We start from the raw sequence: 22,544 nt of genomic DNA on the forward strand, positions 1-22,544 counted from the left end.
AACTTTTTTTTTTTCTTATTTTAAGTATAAACCTCACTAAAACAATGTGATATGAAATATAACCTTAATTCAAGATATATTGAAAACAAATCGTATTATCTTATTATATCTAACCTGTTAAAACATTTGTAGCCTACTAAAACACAAGATTCAAAAAAATATTTTTGTGCAGGTTATTAAGAGAGCAAATTCACTACTCACTGTGCCAGAGTTGATGTATCTTCTCTTTTTGAGTTTCTTTTTAGAATTCACCACCTGAAATATAAAATTTAGAGATGACACATCACTTACAGGAAGAGTGGGAGTATGTGTGTGTGTGTGTGTAAGGGAGAGAGGGAGAGAAAGAGAATGAGAAAATAAATGTGGTTCTTGTCCAAAAAGAAGAAACGTTTGAGAGAACTGCTACTGGATCATTTCCAGGCTGCCAGTCATTTTTTTTTTGTTCCTCATACTTTAAAGGACACCACTGTTCTAAATGTTCAGATGCTTTGACAAATCCAGCTCAGGTCAGTTACATACGCAGCCTTGGCTAACAGTTTGGAAACCAGGACACAGATGATTTGATTTGTATGGATTGGGGTTTAGCTGAACCGACCCTGCAGCTTCTAGTGTTGTTTGTCCGACTCAATCCCCAGGAAACCCCAAATCCTTTCAGCACACCGCTGAGACTGTCACACTCCTGTAGAACATCTTACCACCCCCTCACCCCACCACTGGGCTAATGCTAGGGTGAATACATACATACACACAGCACTTTTATACACACCCAACCCTCTCCTCCTTTCTCATACACAAAAAAGATTGAGCTCCTAGATAAAACAAATATTCAAGATCACAAAGTATATGTGCATTTTTAGCTTGATTTATGTTGTGCACTGTTATGGAATTTTTCTATTATTACTCTGATTTCAGTGATTCCTAATGATGGCCTCATCTGTTCTCACGAATGTAGTGAGAGGGGGCCTTTGGGTGATAATTTACTGTGGTTGGGAGTCAGTGGAGGTAAGGAAAAGCAGGTGGTCAAGGGGTTATCTTGAGTGCATTTGTACGTTATAGCCTAAATGGTTAAGGGGGCATTTACCTCTCAGGGACAGGGAGAAATAGGAAAAAAACAAAGTATATCTCTCCTGTGAGGGGTGGGCAGAAATAAGGCCTTGGAGGACGCAAGATATAAAAAAGACAGACACTGCTTCTCTTTATCTCTCCTCACTGACTCACGAATGTGTATTGGTGACGAAGATCTCTTTTGCAAGAGAATAAATATTTTATAAACTATTAAATTGGACTCAGAGGCCCCTATCTTGCACCCGGCGCAAATGACTTTGTACACTGACGCATGTATCATTCCTATTTTGCACCCGCGCAAAGCGGGCTTTTCCCTCCACAGACGCACGCCGGTAAACTAGGAAATGAACTTGCGCTCCCTGGGCGGGTCGGCGCAAAAAGGAGGCGTGTTCCGGCGCAAACATTCCCTGGTGGTATTTTGCAGTTCCAGAAAACAATTGCGCCACTGACCAGAAAAAAACTAGTCTAAAGTCAGTGGGGCGTTTCAGATGCTATTTTAAGCGCGCATGCTTGGCCATAATACAGAGTGTGAACAACGCGCATACACTGTAGATGATTCTCTCATCTACACAGATGCATTTTACTTTTTGCAAATGATATATTATTATAAGGAAAAATATTAAAACACGAGGGAAATCATTGTTGTGTCCATGACAATTTGAAAAATAGGCATAAAGCTTACACATTTATCCCGATTATTATATGCATGTTTAACCGAAGCTAATTTGGGTGGGTTTGTCCCGTCCCCAATGTCACTTCTCTTTCTTTAACGGCCCTGACGAGAACATCGATCTCCTCGGCTGTGAACCGATTCTGAAGCGCGCCTGGTAAATGCGCCGTTATAATAGTTTTGCGCCATGGAACAAGCGCACCTCGTTCATCATGCTCTTAAAGGGAATGTGATATGACGCTCTTATTGGTTTGTTTCCCGTTACGCCCAAACCACACCTATGAATAATGAAGCTACTTCAGACAACCCCTTTTAGATTTGCGCCTGGCGCAAGAGGCATTTATCCCGCCGGGAAAATAGCAACAGCGCCGGGATCCGCCCACAAAGTTACTTGCGCTTTGACACTTGCGTTTCAGATCGTTAAAATAGGGCCCAGAGTGTCTCTTACTCAGTGATGATGTTTGTTGGACAGGAAAAGCCACAACAATTTGGTGTCAGAAGAGTGGGATTCCTTGGAAGTGGCTTCTGGACCTGAGAGCGGGCGGTGTTTGGCCACCTGGACTGAGCAGTTCCAGCTCTACCTCGTAAGCTTGCGAGAGAGGGGCCGACCGCTATCGGGTCCGGGAGGGGCTCCACTGGAATCAAAAGAAAGCGAACCCGTGGCAACCAACATATCTCTGGTAAGAGACGTCTAAAATATTTTCTTTTGGGGAAAAGTATTTTGTTTCGGGTATGAAATGTGAGTGAACCATATTGGCTGAGGGCTGTTTCTGTGGTACGTAATCTGAGATTAATTGAGATCTATATATAGATCAAGAGGTTTCAAACAGATACGAGAGAAAATTGTCTGAGATTAATTGAGGTCTGTAACAGATCAAGAGATTTCAAACAGATAAGTACCCTGAAAATTAGTTGTTCCACGACGGAGCAAATTGTTTTTAGGTACTGAGGCTAATTAGGGGGAACCAGAACAGTTTTTGGTAAACCATAATTAGGAGGGCACTAATAGTGCAACCCGACCGATTTGGGTTAAAAGAGAAAATCGGGTCTGTTGGGGACGCCTAACAGATCAGGAAAACGCGCGTTGAAGAGAAATCCACAGACAACAGAGAAGCAGCCAATATGGGGAAGTCTCAAGGTAAGCATGCAAAATTTGATACACCGGTTTTCTATCAAATGAGAAAATTATGGGGGAAAATTTATGTTTTAGATATTGAAAAAAACTGAGAAAATACCATGATTTCCCCAGGGAGGGAACACTGAGCACAACTAGACTGAAAGTAGTGCGAGAATCAGTTGAACAGGGCAGTGAGAAACAAAAAGGTTGTTATGGCTGTGTTCAACGTGTGTAAGCAATGTGGACAAACAATGGATTGTTGTCTTAAAGGGTCAGATAAAAAAGAACTGTAGAGAGAAATAAGGTTTTTACTTCTTCATCCAGTAAATGGATGCATGACATTAGATGTCTAGAGAACTTAAATTTATATGATAAGGATTGAAGTAGCAAGCAGCAATAAGGCTGTCTGTGTGAAATAGAGGATTGTAATTTGATATTTTGGTTTCTGCAAAACAGTAAAGATAAGTGGGACTGAGACAATACGGATAATATTTTTTTTGGATCTCAGACTAACCATTTGATAAAGGAATACTGTGAGAAGTAGTTATAATGAAAAAAAAATAAAGTTAAAATTAATGTTATCAAAACAAGGGAAAGATTGGAAATTCAAGTGTCACTATGACGGGTGAGAGACTTGATGGAAGAAGAAAGTGAAAAACAAAAGGTTGGTGTGTGAGATATGTTTGTGTGGGGATTGTGCAAACAATCATGTACTGGTTAGATAATGAAGGAACTGGCATGTTTGAGAAAAGAAAGGAGAGGATAATGAAGGAAACTGGCATGTAGGGAAAAGAAAGGAGAAATATAGTAGAAAACTATATGTGATGAAAATAGACATGGTCTGACAGAATTTATGGAAGTCAAATTAACTGTTTAAATGATATGAAAAGTTTTAGAATAAAATAAGGCATTGTATGATTGACAGGGATTAACATGATATGAAGAATGTTTTAAGCAGAATGGGGAACAATTCTAGATTTTGATAAAATAATGATTGAAATGATGATATTTCTGCTTTATTTTATTAATGTTAAGAAAATAAGGGTATTGAAGCAAGTAGCTATAATGGTTGTCTGTGTAATTTACGGACTGAGTAATATAATCTGTTTTGGAGAAACAGTAGAGATAAGACTGAGACAATAATGATAATATTAAGTTGAATCTGCAGACTAACCATGTGATGGAAGAAAAAAAGGCTTCAAACCAGTTGTAATGAAAATAATGATGTACAAATTGTTACACTTTATGAAGAGTAACTGAACAGTCCGGGAAAATAAATAAATAGTGAGACAGAAGAGAGCAAATGCTGTAAACAGCTCTGCTCTGAAGATCTCACTTTGAAGAGATTTGCAGATGATGTTTTGTAAAAGATAAGCTGGGATAACAGCAACAGTGCTTGCTTATTCGCCCGGCTTCCGGATGTTAGACATGTACTTGTAATTAGTGTTGTTGATGATAATACCAAATTAGTAAGGTAAAGACAGAAAACAAATTCGAATATTTTGAGCATTTTCTGTGCTGCTCATGAAAATGAATGTGTTGCCAATGATAATGATAATGAAGATTATGATTTGGCTATTGTGATTAAATCCGCCACTGGTGGACTGTAAAAGAATACAGAGAACTGCTTAATCAGTGGCTCTGTTTACATTCCTGAATGGGACACACACTGCTTCAAGGGTGTGCAGTAAGTTGGAGCCGTTTGCAAGCTCACAGTGATCAAACTATAGTCAAGGTGTCTGATGCTGTAGTTGAGGCTGACACATGAACCCACCAGATGACAGAGAGTGTCTGGATTGTGGTCAGCAGGACCATTTAACACGTAACTGTAAATGCCCACCGAGAAGGTGTTTAAAAAAAATGTGATAGTGACACATTTCTGATAATAGTGTGGGTTTGAAAGTAGATCAGTGTTTAAATGACGACATTAACATTTTGTCTGAGAAATAAGAGATAAAAAAAACAAGGTCAAAAGATTGAAGTCTTAAAGTGAATCCTTTTGTGTGACTCCAACAAATGTGAGTTGCAAAATATGTAAAGGTAACTAGAAGGATGATTGTGTTTTAATTAAACATTTTTAAAAGGGTTCAGGTAATATAGAGAGACAGATCTCAAAGATGATTTATAATAACTGCAAAAGATGCAGAGTAGCCTTGTCAAAGTTAGTGTGAATCCTGATTGGAGACTGATAAACTCCTAGAAGAGAAAACTTTGAAGTCAGAGATTAAACTATGGTAATTGAGATTGAGAAATGTGAAACGTTATTGAGAACTAGAATAATTACCATTATGTAAGAACAAATAAGCAGAAGCAGTAGGCTACTGAATTAACAGTTGCTAAATGTAAAATGTGTTGAAAGGCATCTGATTAAACAAACAGCTTGAAAAGTTGACCATGAAAGAACTAGAAGCTGATGTTTTGCTTTCAAAAGATAAGTTTGTTATTGGCTGTAATGAAACAGTTCGCTTATCTAAATCTGATGTGTGCTGTGGCTGAAAACTGCCAGAGAGACAGAGACTCAATCTGAGTGGAAATTTGTAATGTCTAAATTCCCTGAGGTGGGCAAAAGACAACTATAAAATTATGTTTATTTGGAAACACATGTAATTTCTGGCAAAGATGCCTTAAGCTGGGATAGAGTTAAAAGATGATAGATAAAAGTTTGATGTTAGAAGTATATGAGAGAGCAGTGTACCATCCAATAGAGTCTCAGAGTCTCTCTCATTCAATGAGTCAGCTAAAAGCTGTTATCTGTGATAATAAGTAAAGCACAGTGTTTCAGTTGAAGATCATAGACACAGAGATGTTTTAAAAATAAAACTGAATGACTTTAAAGAAGTACTTAAAATAATAATACAGATAGAGATGACATTTTGATTAGCTTATTTTAGGACCAGTAACTTCTTTGTCTCATTTAGTCTCCACCATTCAGGACCGATGGCTCCAGCTACAGATGAAGTACACTGAATGTACGGTTGTGATCTAAATTCACTGAGTATAATCTAAGCAGCTAGGTTTCTGCTTTTAAGATGGTTAATGGATTTAAGTGATTAAATATTGCTGTTATTAACCTGTCTCCCTGTGTGAACACTATTAGGCAATCGGAATGGCTCTGGTGACTCTTGAACGTGCCTTTCCTAAGCTCCAGAAAACAGCTGAGTTCTGTTGAAGAGAACTGATTGTGTGAAGGGAAAGAGCGGTCACCAGTGGGCACGAGTGACCATCTCTATGACGGGTAAGACCTTCTTTGGCCAGACAGGGGGCAACCTAAGGCAGAGGGGTCACGTAAAGTCACTGGGCATCTCCTGAATGGAGGTGTGTTATGTGAGACAGGTATGAGGGTTGAGCAGGAGCTGTGAGGCCAGCAGCGTCCTTATACCGTTACAGGGAGATGAAGCTGTGACGAGTCACGGCATGTCTGCCCCATAAAGCAAAGCTCCTCCATACCACTCACCAGAAGAAACCGCATTAGTTGTATGGCTTGTTTTTTATTGTGACAAGCGTCTGCAAATATGCCAGGGGAAAACACCCTGATGGAGATTATAGATAAAGGGCCAACAGAAATGGGCTTTCAAGGGCCAGCTGAGACCATGAGGGGATTGCCATTAGTTGTTGTGGAGACAGTAGCAAAACTTTTTATGTACTGGTTGCCTTATGGGCAAGGAAAATCATAGTGTTGATTTTGAACTAATAGGTCTATGACATAGTTTTAACTCTTGAAGGTCGTTAGACATGGTGGTGGCTAAAGATGAAGACAGCTTTTGATTTAAGGAAAGTCTGGATGACAAAGGTGAATGGTCAAAGGTTATTGTAATGAATACAAATTTTGTCTAAGTTACAGCCTTAGGAGGCTGGTGGAAAAATTATTTGTTTATAGTGAGAGAGACTGCCTGAGTTGGAGGAAGGGATGGTAACTGTGTCTGTCTTTCTGTTATCGGCCTGCCTGAGCAAGCTGAAGGGAAAATAATGATAAGGAACCAAAACAACCCAGCTGACTTGTCTAAAAATCAAATGAATAATGAACAAGACATGCTTTGAAAGTGGTTAAGAGACCATGTAAAATTAGATAGAAGCTACAGGAAAATGGAAAGGTTAAAATCTTATTTAAAATTTAAATCTTTTAGCAATAATATAAAGAAAAGTGAACATTGAGAATGAGCAGTTAACATATGTGTGTCTAGTGTGAGTGTGTGTGATGGTGACAGCACTTTATGTCTTGTATGTATTAGTTTGGGGTAATAATATTCCGCCTGAATAGTGAGTATACTGTGTCATTAACCATCTGGAATGAGTGTTTTATCATTACAGATGGGTTAAGGTAAATGACAAACTTTAAAGAAGCTGATAATTGTGATGAAAAGACAATACAGAACATGGGACAAGCTTTAAGTTGATTGGCCATCAAGCTCTGTCTGGTAGTAATACTTTTGTCATACATAATGTAGATTTGAAGATCAGTTTAAGTAAATGGGAATTGTGTAAGTTGTAGATCACCATCTGGCATGGGCTGAGATAAATGAAAATGTTGTAGATTTGATGGCAACAACAAAGTGACATATTGGCTGTCAACATGAAATTATCAAGAGAGCCCCTCACATTTATGATTATTGTGAACAAAGGGGGAGAAATGATTGACTGACAATGACCAAGTCTGTACAGCACGACCTGACCTGATAGAAACAATTGATGACTTTGGAAATGTTTGTAGATGACTGACTTGAGAGACCAAACAACAGGCCTGAAAAGCAGGATTCGCTGTGAGACTCAGGGCCATTGCCCTTCAAATACTTCGATAAGAAGATGAGATTGGGCTTTGAGTGAAGAATGTAATATTTTGTTTCAGAGACAGAGAAAGATGTCTGGAGGAAATTTGGCTGAAGGACAGTGTTGATGGCAAACTTTGTTCATCCAAACACAATTATGTTAAATTGATGCATGAGTTGATTAATGCATCAAAAAAGGGGGATGGTAACAATTGACATAATATGGTTTACTAAGGGACAATATATATGTTGGGAGGACACTGGGTTTAATTGGGTAAAAGCCTGGCAAGAAGCCATTCTTCTCCCTAACAAAATTGCTGTCTGTAAGTGTATTTGCAGGACTGTTTCAACAGGAGACGCCAGGGCAGATGCAGCAGCGAAGGCCGCGGCAGCACAGCAGACAAAATAAACTACGTGTATTTTACTATCTGAAAATAACCTCGACATTTGTTTTTCTTTATAGAGCATGCAGACTTTTGATACAGGACAGAATGGGCCCAATAAAATGATGGCTATGGATGAATTTGGCTAACTATCCTGGCCTGGGTTATTATTGCAGCAGAAAGGTGCCACACCTGCGCAGCGCATAACTTAAGATTTTCCTTTTACAGAATGTCAGGATGGATTGCGGAAAACAGAACTGATTCTGTTCCAAATGTATAAATATTGTGTTGTGGACATGAGCAAAGGGGGTTGAGTGTTTTTCAGGGTAAAAGGATCGACCCCGAGTGCTATTAAGTGAGCAAGAGATTATCCGGTGATAATGTTTCAGGTTGTTGATTCCACAGGTCACACCAAAGGGGACGAGCGGCTAGACAAGTCACTAACAAAATACTTAAGGTCTCCATTCACAGGTGAAAGCAGGCAAGAAATGGTTCACTCCAGTGGGGGTGCGGTCGTGATTTAAGGGAAAACCTTATAAGGATCAGAAAATGGTTGGAGAGTGTGACACCTGGGTCCAAGCCTCTCACCTTAGACAACACCAACAGGCCTCAACCATCCAATAGAGCACAAAGTGAGGGATTCAAGGACGTGCTAGTAACGTACCTCGCTCACCAGCGATGGAAGACCATGGCTACGGCACGCAAAGTGTCAACATGGTGAACACGGAACGTCCGTGGGGCGAACGAGATGATCAACACACCTGGAGGAACCAACTGCCAACTGATGGTTTAAGTTTAACAGAAGAATCTGTTTTTGTGATGATTTTGATGATTTTGTTTGATTGAATCAAACTAGGTATTGATTTGATTGGTGCAAATGTAGAAAATCTATTAATTTATGTGTAACAAGCAAAAAAGACGGACCGTAATGGAGATATTAGAGTTAATTTTGAACAACTAATTTGGTTAGAGGAATGGGAAAAAAAATTATAAGACTTCTCTGGTTAGATTTGTTAAACAGTGCGTTCAATAGAGCTTACTAAATTGAATTAGAAGTGAATGAAATATGGAGATGGGCGTAGATTAATGGAAAAGGCTTAATGATAGGAGTTAGGATTGTGTGTGTTATTCTGATAATTTTGTTATTCATGGGTGAATATGATTAGAGAGACAGGTGAAAACCTGCTGTCTGTTCAATTGGTGAAAATGACAGTCTATCCCAAGGATGAACAAAATTATGCGACGATACAGTTAGCGGGAGCAACAGTGAGATATGTGTTAAATGTATGTTCTGTTTGTTTTTCTTCTATTTGTTTATTTTCTGAGAAAGATTAAGGGCAAAAGATTTAAAGAAGGTTACAAGCAGCGGTCATCCGTGTTACGAGGTGGCGTACAAGGACAGGGTTTGAAACTGAGGGATTTTTATTATACTTTTTCTGTTTGTTTTCTTAATGTGTTATAACTATTTATTCCTTACTGGTGTGACTGAGGGTCTGCTTGCAGGAGCGCAGAAACAGTGATTTCTCGTTTAGCCCGGCCCAGTAAAAATGTTTACTTGCTTGCTAAATAATTATGGGGCTTTCCCCCACAAAAAACAGCCTTATGCTTCTTCATTCTAAACTTTTTCTTCACAGGTTCAAGGAGAGTGATTTGTATGTAATGACTTGAACTTGCATTTATTATTACTATTATTACAATGTTTGATTTATCAGTTATCAGAGTTTGATAAACAGAGAGGAGTTGTTATGGAATTTTCCTATTATTACTCTGATTTTAGTGATTCCTAATGATGGCCTCATTTGTTCTCACGAATGTAGTGAGAGGGGGCCTTTGGGTGATAATTTACTGTGGTTGGGAGTCAGTGGAGGTAAGGAAAAGCAGGTGGTCAAAGGGGTTATCTTAAATGCATTTGTACGTTATAGCCTAAAGGGTTAAGGGGGCATTTACCTCTCAGGGACAGGGAGAAATAGGAAAAAACAAAGTATATCTCTCCTGTGAGGGGAGGGCAGAAATAAGGCCTTGGAGGACGCAAGATATAAAAAAGACAGACACTGCTTCTCTTTATCTCTCCTCACTGACTCACGAATGTGTATTGGTGACGAAGATCTCTTTGATGATGTTTGTTGGACAGGAAAAGCCACAACAGCACTTATGCAAAACAACTCCAACAGGGTTGGTCCAGGTTGTCTGTGTCCACAGTGTTAAAAGACTAGTTTAAAAGTCTACCTTAAACCAAGTCTAACATTAGTCTAATATTAATATTATTTCTATAATAATCATAATAATAATCATAATAAAATATGTCAATGAATACTCTGAATATCAAGGGGATGTTCCAACCAAGTCTCCCCTATTTTTTTTCAACAAGATAAGCTCCCATACACATTTTTATTTCTTTTTTTGCCATCATCACTTCATGAATCTAGAATCACCTCCTTTATATGAACACAATGGTTCCTCAGTGGATTAATGGATCAGTATCTGATTCACTAAACTCACCTCATACACGTTGAACTGACTCTGACCGCGAGAGAGCTCTCTGTAGCTGGTGGTGAACTCCCCGATAAAATCATGACTGAAGCACAAAGAACAACAAAGAGACTCTTACTGTCTGTGATGATGAAAATAGATGGATTTGAACTTATTTACGAGAGAGTGATCAGTATTTGTTAGTGCCAGGCGTTTTAGAGCATGGGTCTGCAGGAAGCTAGGATGACATTTTTCCACTATGTTTTCAAGAAAGAAATCATAATTGTGTGGGGTTTACCAAATGCACATATTAGATCATGAGATCATATTACGTAAATGTGTATTGTAAATAAACAAATGTGTGTTTTTCTACCTGCCATCTCTGTCCCAGTCGTACACCTCCACTTTAATTGACCTGAAAGATTTAAAACAGAGCATTTAGAAACATGGTGTGGTGATATGTCAGAAACTGAAAAGAGAGCAGCAGCTGAAATGATGGATGCTTTCTGATTATAAAAGGGCTTAAAGAACCTGTCTCACTGTCTTTTCATCTCAGTGCTAAAACCAACCAATTACAGGCTATTATCCAGACAGTGCACTCGGAATTAAACAGCGGTTGGCAGGGAACGAACTCCCGGGTTGTGACACAGAGCAGCCCTGGAGCGTCACTTCACCTGACAGGACGCAGGCGAGTTTCATTTAAACATTAATTACATCTGAAGTTTTGAATAATTAGAACCTCATTCTGTTCAAAGCAAGTTAACACGATCAATTACAGAGAGGCAGCAGAGATTTGTAGCCTTTGTTAATAAAAATGGCAATAGCTCTAAACGGCATTCGGCACCGAAGCATGTCACACACTTGTTGTCACAAAATACAGGGATGTGCTTGTATTTACTGTTGCGATGAAAATGAATGAGCGAAAACGGACATCAGTCATTCTTTTCCTGTTTGATAACCAGCACAATGTATGTTGTGTTATCCTCTTGAAGGGATAGTTCAACCAAAAATGGTTCTCCTCAAGAACACAAAAATATATATTTTGAAGAATATTTCAGCTGTTTGTGTCCTTACAATGACAGTCAATGGCGTCCAAAACAACTCATTGTATGGACCACAAAACACTGACTTGCAGTGTTTTGTCCAGACTTGATTATGTTTTCACATGAGTATGCTACAAAAGGTGGATTTGTACTTTGTAAATCAGGAAATTTCCATAGTCGTAGGAAAAAAGTCGTAGACGTAAAACATGATTTTGTACGGTTGCTTGATTAGAATCATTTGTAAAGGTAGTAATGAAATCTCAATGGCACAAATGCATCATCTGAGTTGGGATGAGAGAATGGACCTAAACTCAGAGCACTGAGCTTCTATTGAGTATTTCCATGGAGTACATGGAGAATCTCTCCATCTGTTGGTAAAGCAGATTGGTACAGCTCTGGAGTTAGAGAACAGATGTAGGCGATTCATCAGAGATCATATGGAACACATCATGTCTATCAGTTCTCAGATTCCCTGCAGACAGGCAACCAGAAGATTCACAGACCCTCAACTAAACAGCAATAGGTCTGGTTCAAATTGCAACTTATTCTATACAAGGGTCTGATTGACATGTAAAGTGACCAACCACAGTTTATTTTGTTTTCATGCCTAATCTGAAATAAAATATAATTACTTTTCCCTACTCCAGTCTTTTATTGTGGTATAATATATAAAATTATATTGTATACAGTACCGCTTTTTTTCTTTTAAAAGAAATTAATACATATTAATTTATTCAGCAAGGATGCATTAATTGGATGCATTAGATGTCAGTAAAGACTTTTACATTATTAAAAAAATATATATTTAAAGTAAATGCTGTTCTTTTTAACTTTCTATTACGGTAATAAAAAAAATCGTGGAAAGAAAAAATTTATTACAGTTTCCACAAAAAAATATTATTCAGCACGATTGTTTTCAAAATTGATAATAATAAGAAATGGTTCTTGAGCACCAACTCATAATATCAGAATGATTTCTGGAGAATCATGTGACACTGAAGACTGGAGTAATGATGCTGAAAATTCAGCTTTGCCATCACAGGAATGAATTACAATTCAAAATATATTCAAATAGAAAACATTTATTTTAAATTGTAATAATATTTCACTGTTATTTGCTATATTTAACTGTTATAATAAATTAAATTACTGAACTTTTTAACAGTAGTATACAGTTGAATGTATTTTAATATGAATATTTTATTATATATTTTAGTATTTATAAATATTTATTTAAATATAGCAAGTACTTTTTTCTTCTCAATTCAAACCAGACAAAAATAGAAAAATATTGGAAAATGTATAGCCTAGACTAATTAGAATTTCTGCACACATTTATCCACTAAAACCTCCAGTGCCAAACATTACTATTTTATAGGACTTTCTACTGGAAAACAACTTCCACAACTTTCTATCAATCTCCCAGAGTGTCGGAAACATCCGGAAGCCCTGAGGTAATTTCCTCTGTAAAGTCTGAGACGTGTCCCTCAGGAGCTTGGCTGATTGACAGGGTTAAGTGCTGTTCCTGTCTCTCCCTGAGATCACAGACAGATGCAGATCAGTTATGACACTATGGGCAAATTATGGCTTCCCCTCGTGTCAATCAAACCAAATTTTCTCTCATTTGTTTAAGACCCCTGAAGGAGACCCTGCCCTCTTTTCTAACCTGATTTAATACAACAAGCATTTGTTTCAAAGAAAATAATAAGATATGCATCCAGAAGATTCACACTAATGGTCAGCAAAACAGATAATGCTTTATGTTCTAAAAATAACTTGAGCTTTTGGTTCATATTAGCAAAACCTGAGCTGATCATCAGTACAACAGCACTCCGTTACAATGAAATGAATCAAATAATGTCATAATAGCATACTTTCTGCCACATTACTGCTTAAAAGTCATTATTATTTGCTATTCTGATTTGGAACCAATATATTAAGATCTGCATAACATCTAAAACTTAGTATGGTCTTTTTTCTGTTGAAAAAAATATACCAACTACAATATAAATACTCCTCTCAGCTGGCACCCTTACAGCAGGTAATAATTAGCACAGCACCACAACAGCTGGAGTTCCCCTTTCCTTTTTCTTACTCTCGTTTGCTCTGTCTCTCTCACACACAAAGGATCAGAGGCCAGGTGGGAACTGGGTGGCAGGTGGTTCTGTTCCCTGTGTTCTGATTGGCTATGACAGCTCTCAGACGACACACAGCTGCCAATGCGTCTGCAATCCTCACCCTTGCCATGAAAATGAACACACAGGTATAGCCTAAGAAAGGGTAGGCAAGGTCGGTCCTGGAGTGCCGCTGTCCTCCAGAATTTATCTCCAACACTGATAAGAAAAACTCACCTGTCTGTAGCATTAGTAATACTGAAGACACTGATTAGCTTGTTCAGGTGTGTTTGATTAGAGTTGGAGCTAAACTCTGCAGACAGCAGCACTCCAGTACCGATGTTGCCCGTCCCGGCCTACGAAATATCACTGAACATAACAAACTGTTTGACACACTAGAAAGCATATAGGCCCATGTAGACCAACAAAGAAACAGTGTAGTGCAAACACACACAAATATATGCTACACAGAAAGTAGAAAGCAAAAATAATGTGTCCTTGTAGAGCATAAATCACAACAGTGCAGCACCGTGAACAGGAGGACTGTCTATAATCAAATAATGCTGATGCAATGAGTACCAGCAGTCAGGTCTCAATGTGCGACTGAATCAAAGAGCACAGGGACACGATCCCTCTCGACACGCACATACACAGGGTCTTATTCAGTAACAACAGCATTCTCACGCTAAATTTCCACAGGATTCATAACATTCTTATGTTAAACCCTCATTGCTAAAATGAGTCTAAGTAACGGAGTGCATACCCACAGAGTAATTAGCATAATTCACACCCAAACATCTCTAAATAAGGCTATTCCACATACTAAACACCTTTACATAGTGCTAGACGGCAAGTGATCGACTGCATATCAGAATGAACAATAACACAGTTTTGTTACTCTAAAAAAGACAACATAGTTATATAGTTACTTTTTATAGTTATATTACAATTATATTAAAATGTTATATTAATTATATTAAATAATAATAATAGTAATTATATTATATTAAATTTATATTAAATTAAAATATAAAAAAATTATATTTTAAGCAATAATAGTAACAATGTAATATATATTTATTTTTTCAAATTATATTTTAAACTATATATTTAAAAAATGCAATTATATTATAATTTATAACAGTAAAAAAAAATTATATTATATTATATTGTTACTATTATTACTTATAATATTATTTATTTTGTTATATTTTAATTTAATAAATAAAATGGCCAAAACAAATCACAAAATGTAATTAATATAATATAATATATACTTTTCTGTGAATTGTCTTTATCCTAAAAAAATGATCCTACATTTTAAAAAATGTATTGACACATCATAATTACAGTGTGAAAGCTTTTGCACACTGGTTTTAAGTGCATGCACAGTTAGTACATGAGACCTGTTAACACTGGTGACAGGCGTAAAGCATCAGTGCATATTGACATGCACGTCTGTTTGTGTATGTGTGAGTGCACCTGTCATAATCTCCATTGCAAAGCGCTCTGACAGGGATGGTGAACGCCTGCCAGACAGGGTTCAGTGTACTCTTTACCACTTCAGTTTTATGGCAAATAGTGAACCTAAGCAACAAAACACAAAGATGTGAAATTCAAACAAAGCAGTGCACATTGTATGATTACATTGTATTATATACACTGCGTGTAGAATTATTAGGTACAGTACGTTGATCTTCTGATCATATTTTTTTTTTCAAGCACATTTTACCAATTCCAAACCACATTAATCTTAATAACTACTATTAATTGTGTATTTAATCATTTATAAGTGATATATAATTGTTCATGAAGGCTGGAAATGAAAAACGCCTCATATTCAGTTGTGCATAATTATTAGGCATGTTTTCTTTTACAGATAAAATAAGCCAAAAAAGAGATTTAATTCAGACTGAAAAGTCAAAAATTATTAAATGCCCATGAGAAGGATGCATTACTAATTGTCATGAAACTGCACATGGAACATGGACAGAGGTGATCCAAACGCAGGCTTTATTAAGAGGAGAATCCAGAGACAGGTACAAGGAAACAGGCAGGGGTCAAAACCAGGTAAGCAGTCCAAACAAACATCAAATCCGTGCAGGGATAAGGCAAACGGGAAACCGGGAACAGGTAGATAATCAAGGAACCGAAACACTAGAATACAAGGAAACTGGAACAAGGCTAGGTAATGCAGTCAGACACATACAAACAATACTGAGCCCTGAACAAAGGGAAAACTCAGGCTTAAATCAGGGACGCTCAATCTAAAACAGGTGCAACAAATAAACCATAATCAGTCCAGGGTAAAACATAATGGAAACAATAAACTAGGAAGGAGTGCCCTCCAGAGGCTCAAGCGGGCACTCCAGCCGCAGATCGTCACATAACCCCCCCTCTAAGGAGCGGCTTCCAGACGCTCCTAAGAGCTCCGGAGGGAGGTCGACGGGGGATGGGATGGAGGGCCAGGCCCGTGGAGAGGCAGGGGGCCAGGCCCATGGAGAGACCTGGGGCCTGGAGACCAGAGCAGGGCAAGAGACCACGGGGAGGCACGCTCCGCAAGTAGCCAGGGCGGAGCATGCTTGGCAGGAAGACAGGCTGGAGCATAAGTGACAGGAGAACAGGACAGAGTACACATAACACAGGACCAGGGCAGAGTACACTTAACAGGGGACCAAGACGTGGGGAGCAAAGGGCTGGACAGGACCAGTGACATGGTAAGCTCAGGCGAAGGTGGTTGTGCAAAGGTCCATGTAGGCACCACCTCCATGACCCTCTCAGGTGTAGGTGGTAGTGCAAGGGTCCACGTAGATGCCACCTCCATGGCCCTCTTAGGGTACCTATTGCCCCCCCCAAAAAAGTTCTTGGGGAAATTTAAAGCTAAAGCCTCCGGGCTGGAAACCGCTACTGGAAAAGGCTCCCGAAGCTTGAGAGGCGCAGGTAAGGCGAGGCGCAGAGGCGGGACCGGAAAGGCGAGGCGCGGAGGCGGGGCCGGCAGGGCGAGGCGCGGAGGCGGGGCCGGCAGGGCGAGGAGTCTGGGAACACCCACCGGAGCCTGGCGAACCAAACGAGTCCTCCTTCTCCTCCTGCGACGGCGAGTCACTGGGCTTGATACACTGACTTGACTGGATTCACTCATTTGGCTCGACTCATTTGATTCACTCGACTTGGCACTAGATTCACTTGACACGGCACTAGATTCACTTGACACGGCACTAGATTCACTTGACTCGGGACTTGATTCAGTTGACTCGGGACTTGACTCGGGACTTGACTCACTTGACTCGGGACTTGACTCACTTGACTCGGGACTTGACTCACTTGACTCACTTGACTCGGGACTTGACTCACTTGACTCGGGACTTGACTCACTTGACTCGGGACTTGACTCACTTGACTGGGGACTTGACTCACTTGACTCGGCGGCACTTGACTCACTTGACTCGGCGGCACTTGACTCACTTGAATCGGCGGCACTTGACTCACTTGAATCGGCGGCACTTGACTCACTTGAATCGGCGGCACTTGACTCACTTGAATCGGCGGCACTTGACTTACTTGATTCGGCGGCACTTGACTCGGCAGTTGACTCACTTGACTCACTTGACTCGGCACTTGACTCACTTGACTCACTTGATTCGGCTGGCACACGCTCAGACTCAGTAGAAAACTCTTGAGGCAGGAATATAACGGAGCTTACGTGAAGTGTTAGAACGTCGGGATTCACATGTTGCGTGGATACGGCGGACCCTTTACGAAGCGCTGGTTCAACTGGGCTTTCATGTAGCGCAAACTCGGCGGAGCACGTGTGATGCGCTGGTTCACCGGGAGACAATTGATGCGTGGATTCAGTGGGTACCTTGTAAAGTGGCGAATCGTCGGGTCCTTTGTGAAGCAAAAGTTCCAAAAAGTCCACAGTAAAAAGCGAACCGCCCATGGAAAGGGCCAGGTCAATATATTGGGTTAGAGTCCAGCTTGAACACGGAAACGGTATAGCAGACCCGAGCGGTTCAGACAGTCCTCCCCGAAAGAACATCATCAAACAGAAATCATTCAAGTAGGACTGACGAGCGAGCTTCAAAAAATCTGTCACAAAAACCTTAAATGGACGTTCTCCTTGACGGAGGCTTACGATCTGCGCTGTGGGATCCATAACGAGGTCCGTGTTCCTCTTAACCGCTGGATCAGTAGTGGCTCAGTATTCTGTCATGAAACTGCACATGGAACATGGACAGAGGTGATCCAAACGCAGGCTTTATTAAGAGGAGAATCCAGAGACAGGTACAAGGAAACAGGCAGGGGTCAAAACCAGGTAAGCAGTCCAAACAAACATCAAATCCGTGCAGGGATAAGGCAAACGGGAAACCGGGAACAGGCAGATAATCAAGGAACTGAAACACTAGAATACAAGGAAACTGGAACAAGGCTAGGTAATGCAGTCAGACACATACAAACAATACTGAGCCCTGAACAAAGGGAAAACTCAGGCTTAAATCAGGGACGCTCAATCTAAAACAGGTGCAACAAATAAACCATAATCAGTCCAGGGTAAAACATAATGGAAACAATAAACTAGGAAGGAGTGCCCTCCAGAGGCTCAAGCGGGCACTCCAGCCGCAGATCGTCACACTAATGCAATACTAGAAATTGCAGTTAAGGCCTGACCATTGGACAGTGAAATGCTCATTAGGTCAGCAGGGTCAGACAAAACCAGGTGGAGAAGAAAAGACACATTTTAACTGCAAAAGAATTAAGAATTAAAGGTGAACTAAGTAACTTTTTTACCTTAACCGAACAGCTTTGGAGTCATTGTAATGTTTATATTACTGATTTCGTGTTGAATGGTGGTCGTCTCGCACCCCCCTGGTGCCTGTGAGCCGCAAAACCACCCTTGCAACTTTGGGCCGCCGGCCTCAGTGTAAGGAAGTATCGTGTGATATCAGGTCTCGCGAGGTAACGAATTACTTTACGGCAAAAAACAGATCTGATAAAATTCTGATAAAACGAGCATCAAACAGAAATAACCCGGCGCCGTATACATGTGGTGTTCGAGGCGCACATACAATACAGATTGCCGACAGTTAAACAGGGCGCGCGCAGCTCTTAAAGGGGCCATACCTTATTTCCACTCGTTACAGCGTCCATCCTACTGAACAGGTACCGGTGTACAGGGGGAGGGGATCCGGCCGTGAGTGCGAGCCATCTCTGCGTGAGTGCTATTCACGACAGTACAAGTACTCCACAGCGACTCTAGGGGTCGCTGTTTGACAAAAACGGAATTCCTACTTAGTGCTGCTTTAAGGTGAAGAAACCATCAGGAACCCTTTAGTCTCCAGCGCCACCATTTTCCAGAACTGCAACCTACCTGGAGTCTCCAGTAGTGCAAGGTGTCAGGATCTCAGAGACTCAGGCTAGGTAAAGAATCCTAAAAAATGACCCCCTCTTAATAAGAATCACAAGCTGAAGTGTAGTAAAATACATGAAGACTGTTTTTTTATAGGCTTTATAGACAGACAGATTGAGAGTGACTCATAAAGGACCAGCACCACATCCTCTTGTACCACTGTTTGAAGAATTCATCTTCTAGAATCTTGCAGTACGTTTTGGGAGTTCATTATTTGTTCATTTTTAGTCCATCTCTGCAAAACGCATCTGCAGACTTCAGGGTAGGAGATGGACTGCTTACTTACTTACTGCCAGATTCTGGAAGATGAATTCTTCAAACAGTGGTACAAGAGGAATTTTTTTTTCTTTTGCCTTAACTGCAATTTTTAGTATTGCATTAGTATTAAATTTTATAGTGCGCATTTTCCGCACTATAAGGCGCACCGGATTATAAGGCGCACCTTCAATGAATGACCTATTTTAGAACATTTTTCATATATAGGGCGCACCGGATTATAAGGCGCATAAAATACTGCAGTCAAACGTTTGACTGGGTTTGCGTTATGCATCCACTAGATGTGCTAAAGGGAATGTCAACAAAACAGTCAGACAAAGTCAAACTTTATTAAGCGTTCTGACAACTCCGTTCACTCCCATGGTAACGTTGTTCAAACGTTGAAGGAGAACTCTGGTCAATTTTAACATTGAGCTCATTTTTTTGTAAATTCTGAGTGCTGTCAGTACAGATAACAACGACAAAAACCGACCGTGTTATCCTCTTTTTAAAATTCGCACCCTGTTGACTTAAACGGGGCAAGTTTTAAACCTGCTTTTAGCCTTTTAACAACCTTAATGTGTCATTACAAGTGCACAGCCATGTGAGTGAACACGGTGTATCTGACTGCATTAAATGTTAAAGATATGATTAAAAATTATATTTATTCAGCCAGCTCACATACCCGTATTTTCTTCACGTTTTCGGTCGAAGTCCACGAAGTCCACATGAGTGCGCGCGCGCAATCATTGGTAACTAAGCAACAGTGGAGACTCAGACTGTCAGCTGTCAGCCGATGACGGTGCTGTGTGGTGTTCTGAGAATATCAGCTCAAATGGATAGTTCATCCGAAGTAGATGTTGAACACACGGAGGAGGTTTGATTCCGCGCGCGAACTCGACAATCAACTACTGTGGACTTCGACCGAAAACAGGAAGTAAATACGGGTATGTGAGCTGGCTGAATAAAGAGATTATTCCTGCCTTCGTGAAAGCTCGGATCACAATTGAGACTGATATATCAGCCCAGGCATCCACGTTCCATTGGCAGATAGTGGCGTAAGTCGCCCGGCGCTGTCTCCCCGTCTTGGTGAACGTGTGTTCACCATCCATATATAAGGCGCTCCGGATTATAAGGCGCACTGTCGTTTTTTGAGAAAATGAAATGCTTTTAAGTGCGCCTTATAGTGCGGAAAATACGGTAATGCATCCTTTTCATGGGCATTTAATAATTTTTGACTTTTCAGTCTGAGTTAAATCTCTTTTTTGGCATCCCGGCAAATTTTCCCCTTGGCCTCTGTCCATCATGGCCTCCTAATCATCCCCATATACTGATTGGCTTCATCACTCTGTCTCCTCTCCACCAGTAAGCTGGTGTGTGGTGGGCGTTCTGGCGCAATATGGCTGCCGTCACATCATCCAGGAGGATGCTGCACATTGGTGGTGGTTGAGGAGATTCCCCCTTCCATGTAAAGCGCTTTGAGTACCAAGAAAAAGCGCTATATAAATGTAACAAATTATTATTATTTTTATTTTATCTGTAAAAGAAATGCCTAATAATTATGCATACCTGAATATAAGGCGTTTTCATTTCCAGCCTTCATGAACAATTATATATCACTTATAATTTATAACTTATAATATTAGTACAAAATGAATAGTAGTTATTAAGATTAGTGTGGTTTGGAATTGGTCAAATGTGCCTGGAAAAATAATATGATCAGAAAATCAACGTACCTAATAATTCTGCACGCAGTGTATAGGTTAAAAGTTTGCATATTGATAAAAGTACTAAGTCAATATTATTGGCTAGAACAATTTTCAAAGACATTCCTAAGACCCAGATCAATTTTCTTCACCTCTCCTTAGACATGACTTCAAAAGAAGACTTGCACATTTCTCGTTCATGCTTCCCTGTCTGAGAGAGTGCTGTGAATCAATGAGAGAGAGAGAGAGAGAGAGAGAGAGAGAGAGAGAGAGAGAGAGAGATAGAGAGAAAGAGAGAGAGAAAGAGAGAGAAAGAGAGAGAGAGAGAGAGAGAGAGAGAGAGAGAGAGAGAGAGAGAGAGAGAGAGAGAGAGAGAGAGAGAGAGAGAGAAAGAGAGAGAGAGAGAGAGAGAGAGAAAGAGAGAGAGAGAGAGAGAGAAAGAGAGAGACGGCTAACTCACGTTCCGTCCTCATTACTTCTGTAGAACATCATGAACGGATCAGAGCGGCCAAAGAAGTCTTTCTTATCCAGCTTATTGGCACAGAACTGCATTGTTGCACAGTCCTGTGGGGAAGAGAGAAAGAAGAAAAGAAAGAACATGGGGGGTGGAAGGAAAAATGCAGAGAGCAGAGAGCAGCTAAATCTAGTGAAATCAGAGGCACATTGCTTTTTCTTGAGCAGCTTAGATGAATGATGAGGGTCTCTGGACCTTCAGGCACAATTCACCCCCACCATGACTCTATAGTTCAACATGTACGCATGCACATTTTATAAAGTCATGTGCTCCAGACAGCTACGTCTCCTTCGTTCACCTTATGATTTTTGGTGGGAAAAGGTTTAAAGCTAAAACAACTTTTTGTTTTCCTATTCTTTAAAAGACTGCAATAAATAATTCGCTAATAAATGATTCCTCCCACAAATACCACTGACCCTGACAGCGGCTCAATATTTAGCTCTCAAGAAACATGGCTGGCCCTTGTTTAATCAGAATATTTCAAGCCATGTCAATACTGACATTCCTGACGTCTTTTTCCAATGACTAGATTATAATGTTTTTGTTTACTAGAGCAGTTTTATGCTAATACATTTTACAAACAGTTTATCATGAGGTAGTGTTACCCAACAACATCTCTAATGGAGTGGTAAGGGATGATGTCAAATCTCTGAGCCCTGGTTCCCTTGAGATTTATAATGTTTTTTTTGTTTTTTTTTAACTTTATTTAAATAAAGCCTATGGTAAACATGGCTTGACGACTTTTTGTTCTACAACGTAAATTACACACCCACCCATACCGAAAGCATGAATTTAGAAATTTTGAATTTTGATTATGTTTATTTTTGAAAACGTACTTTTAAAAAAAATAACTAGATAAGAGAGTTTGGGGTGTGAGTGTATGCAGTTTACGTTGTAGAACAAAACGTCAAAGTATTGTGAAGTTATATTTACCACAGGCTTTATTTACTGATAAATTGAAACCCCCCATTATAAAACTCATAAGAAAATAAGGAACCAGTGGCGAATTAGTCTTCTGGGTTCTGACCTCATTCCTGCTCC

The 22,544-nt window shown here is 39.8% G+C and overlaps 1 protein-coding gene across 2 annotated transcripts in view; it reads right to left on the reverse strand.

Moving 5' to 3' along the window:
• Nucleotides 1-22,544, reverse strand: part of cpne5a (copine Va) — a 128,742-nt gene that overhangs the window by 36,664 nt on the left and 69,534 nt on the right. For both annotated transcript variants that reach the window (XM_056261011.1, XM_056261010.1), the window contains 5 exons: nucleotides 21,450-21,553; nucleotides 15,107-15,211; nucleotides 10,841-10,882; nucleotides 10,498-10,573; nucleotides 202-255 (listed from right to left, as the gene is read on the reverse strand). In XM_056261011.1, the coding sequence (XP_056116986.1) occupies nucleotides 202-255; nucleotides 10,498-10,573; nucleotides 10,841-10,882; nucleotides 15,107-15,211; nucleotides 21,450-21,553 (381 nt within the window). The remainder of the gene's footprint in view (nucleotides 1-201; nucleotides 256-10,497; nucleotides 10,574-10,840; nucleotides 10,883-15,106; nucleotides 15,212-21,449; nucleotides 21,554-22,544) is intronic.

This window comes from Rhinichthys klamathensis, unplaced genomic scaffold, assembly GCF_029890125.1.
Source record: "Rhinichthys klamathensis goyatoka isolate OS25496 unplaced genomic scaffold, OSU_Roscu_1.1 h1tg000180l_1, whole genome shotgun sequence".
Lineage (NCBI taxonomy): Eukaryota > Metazoa > Chordata > Actinopteri > Cypriniformes > Leuciscidae > Rhinichthys > Rhinichthys klamathensis.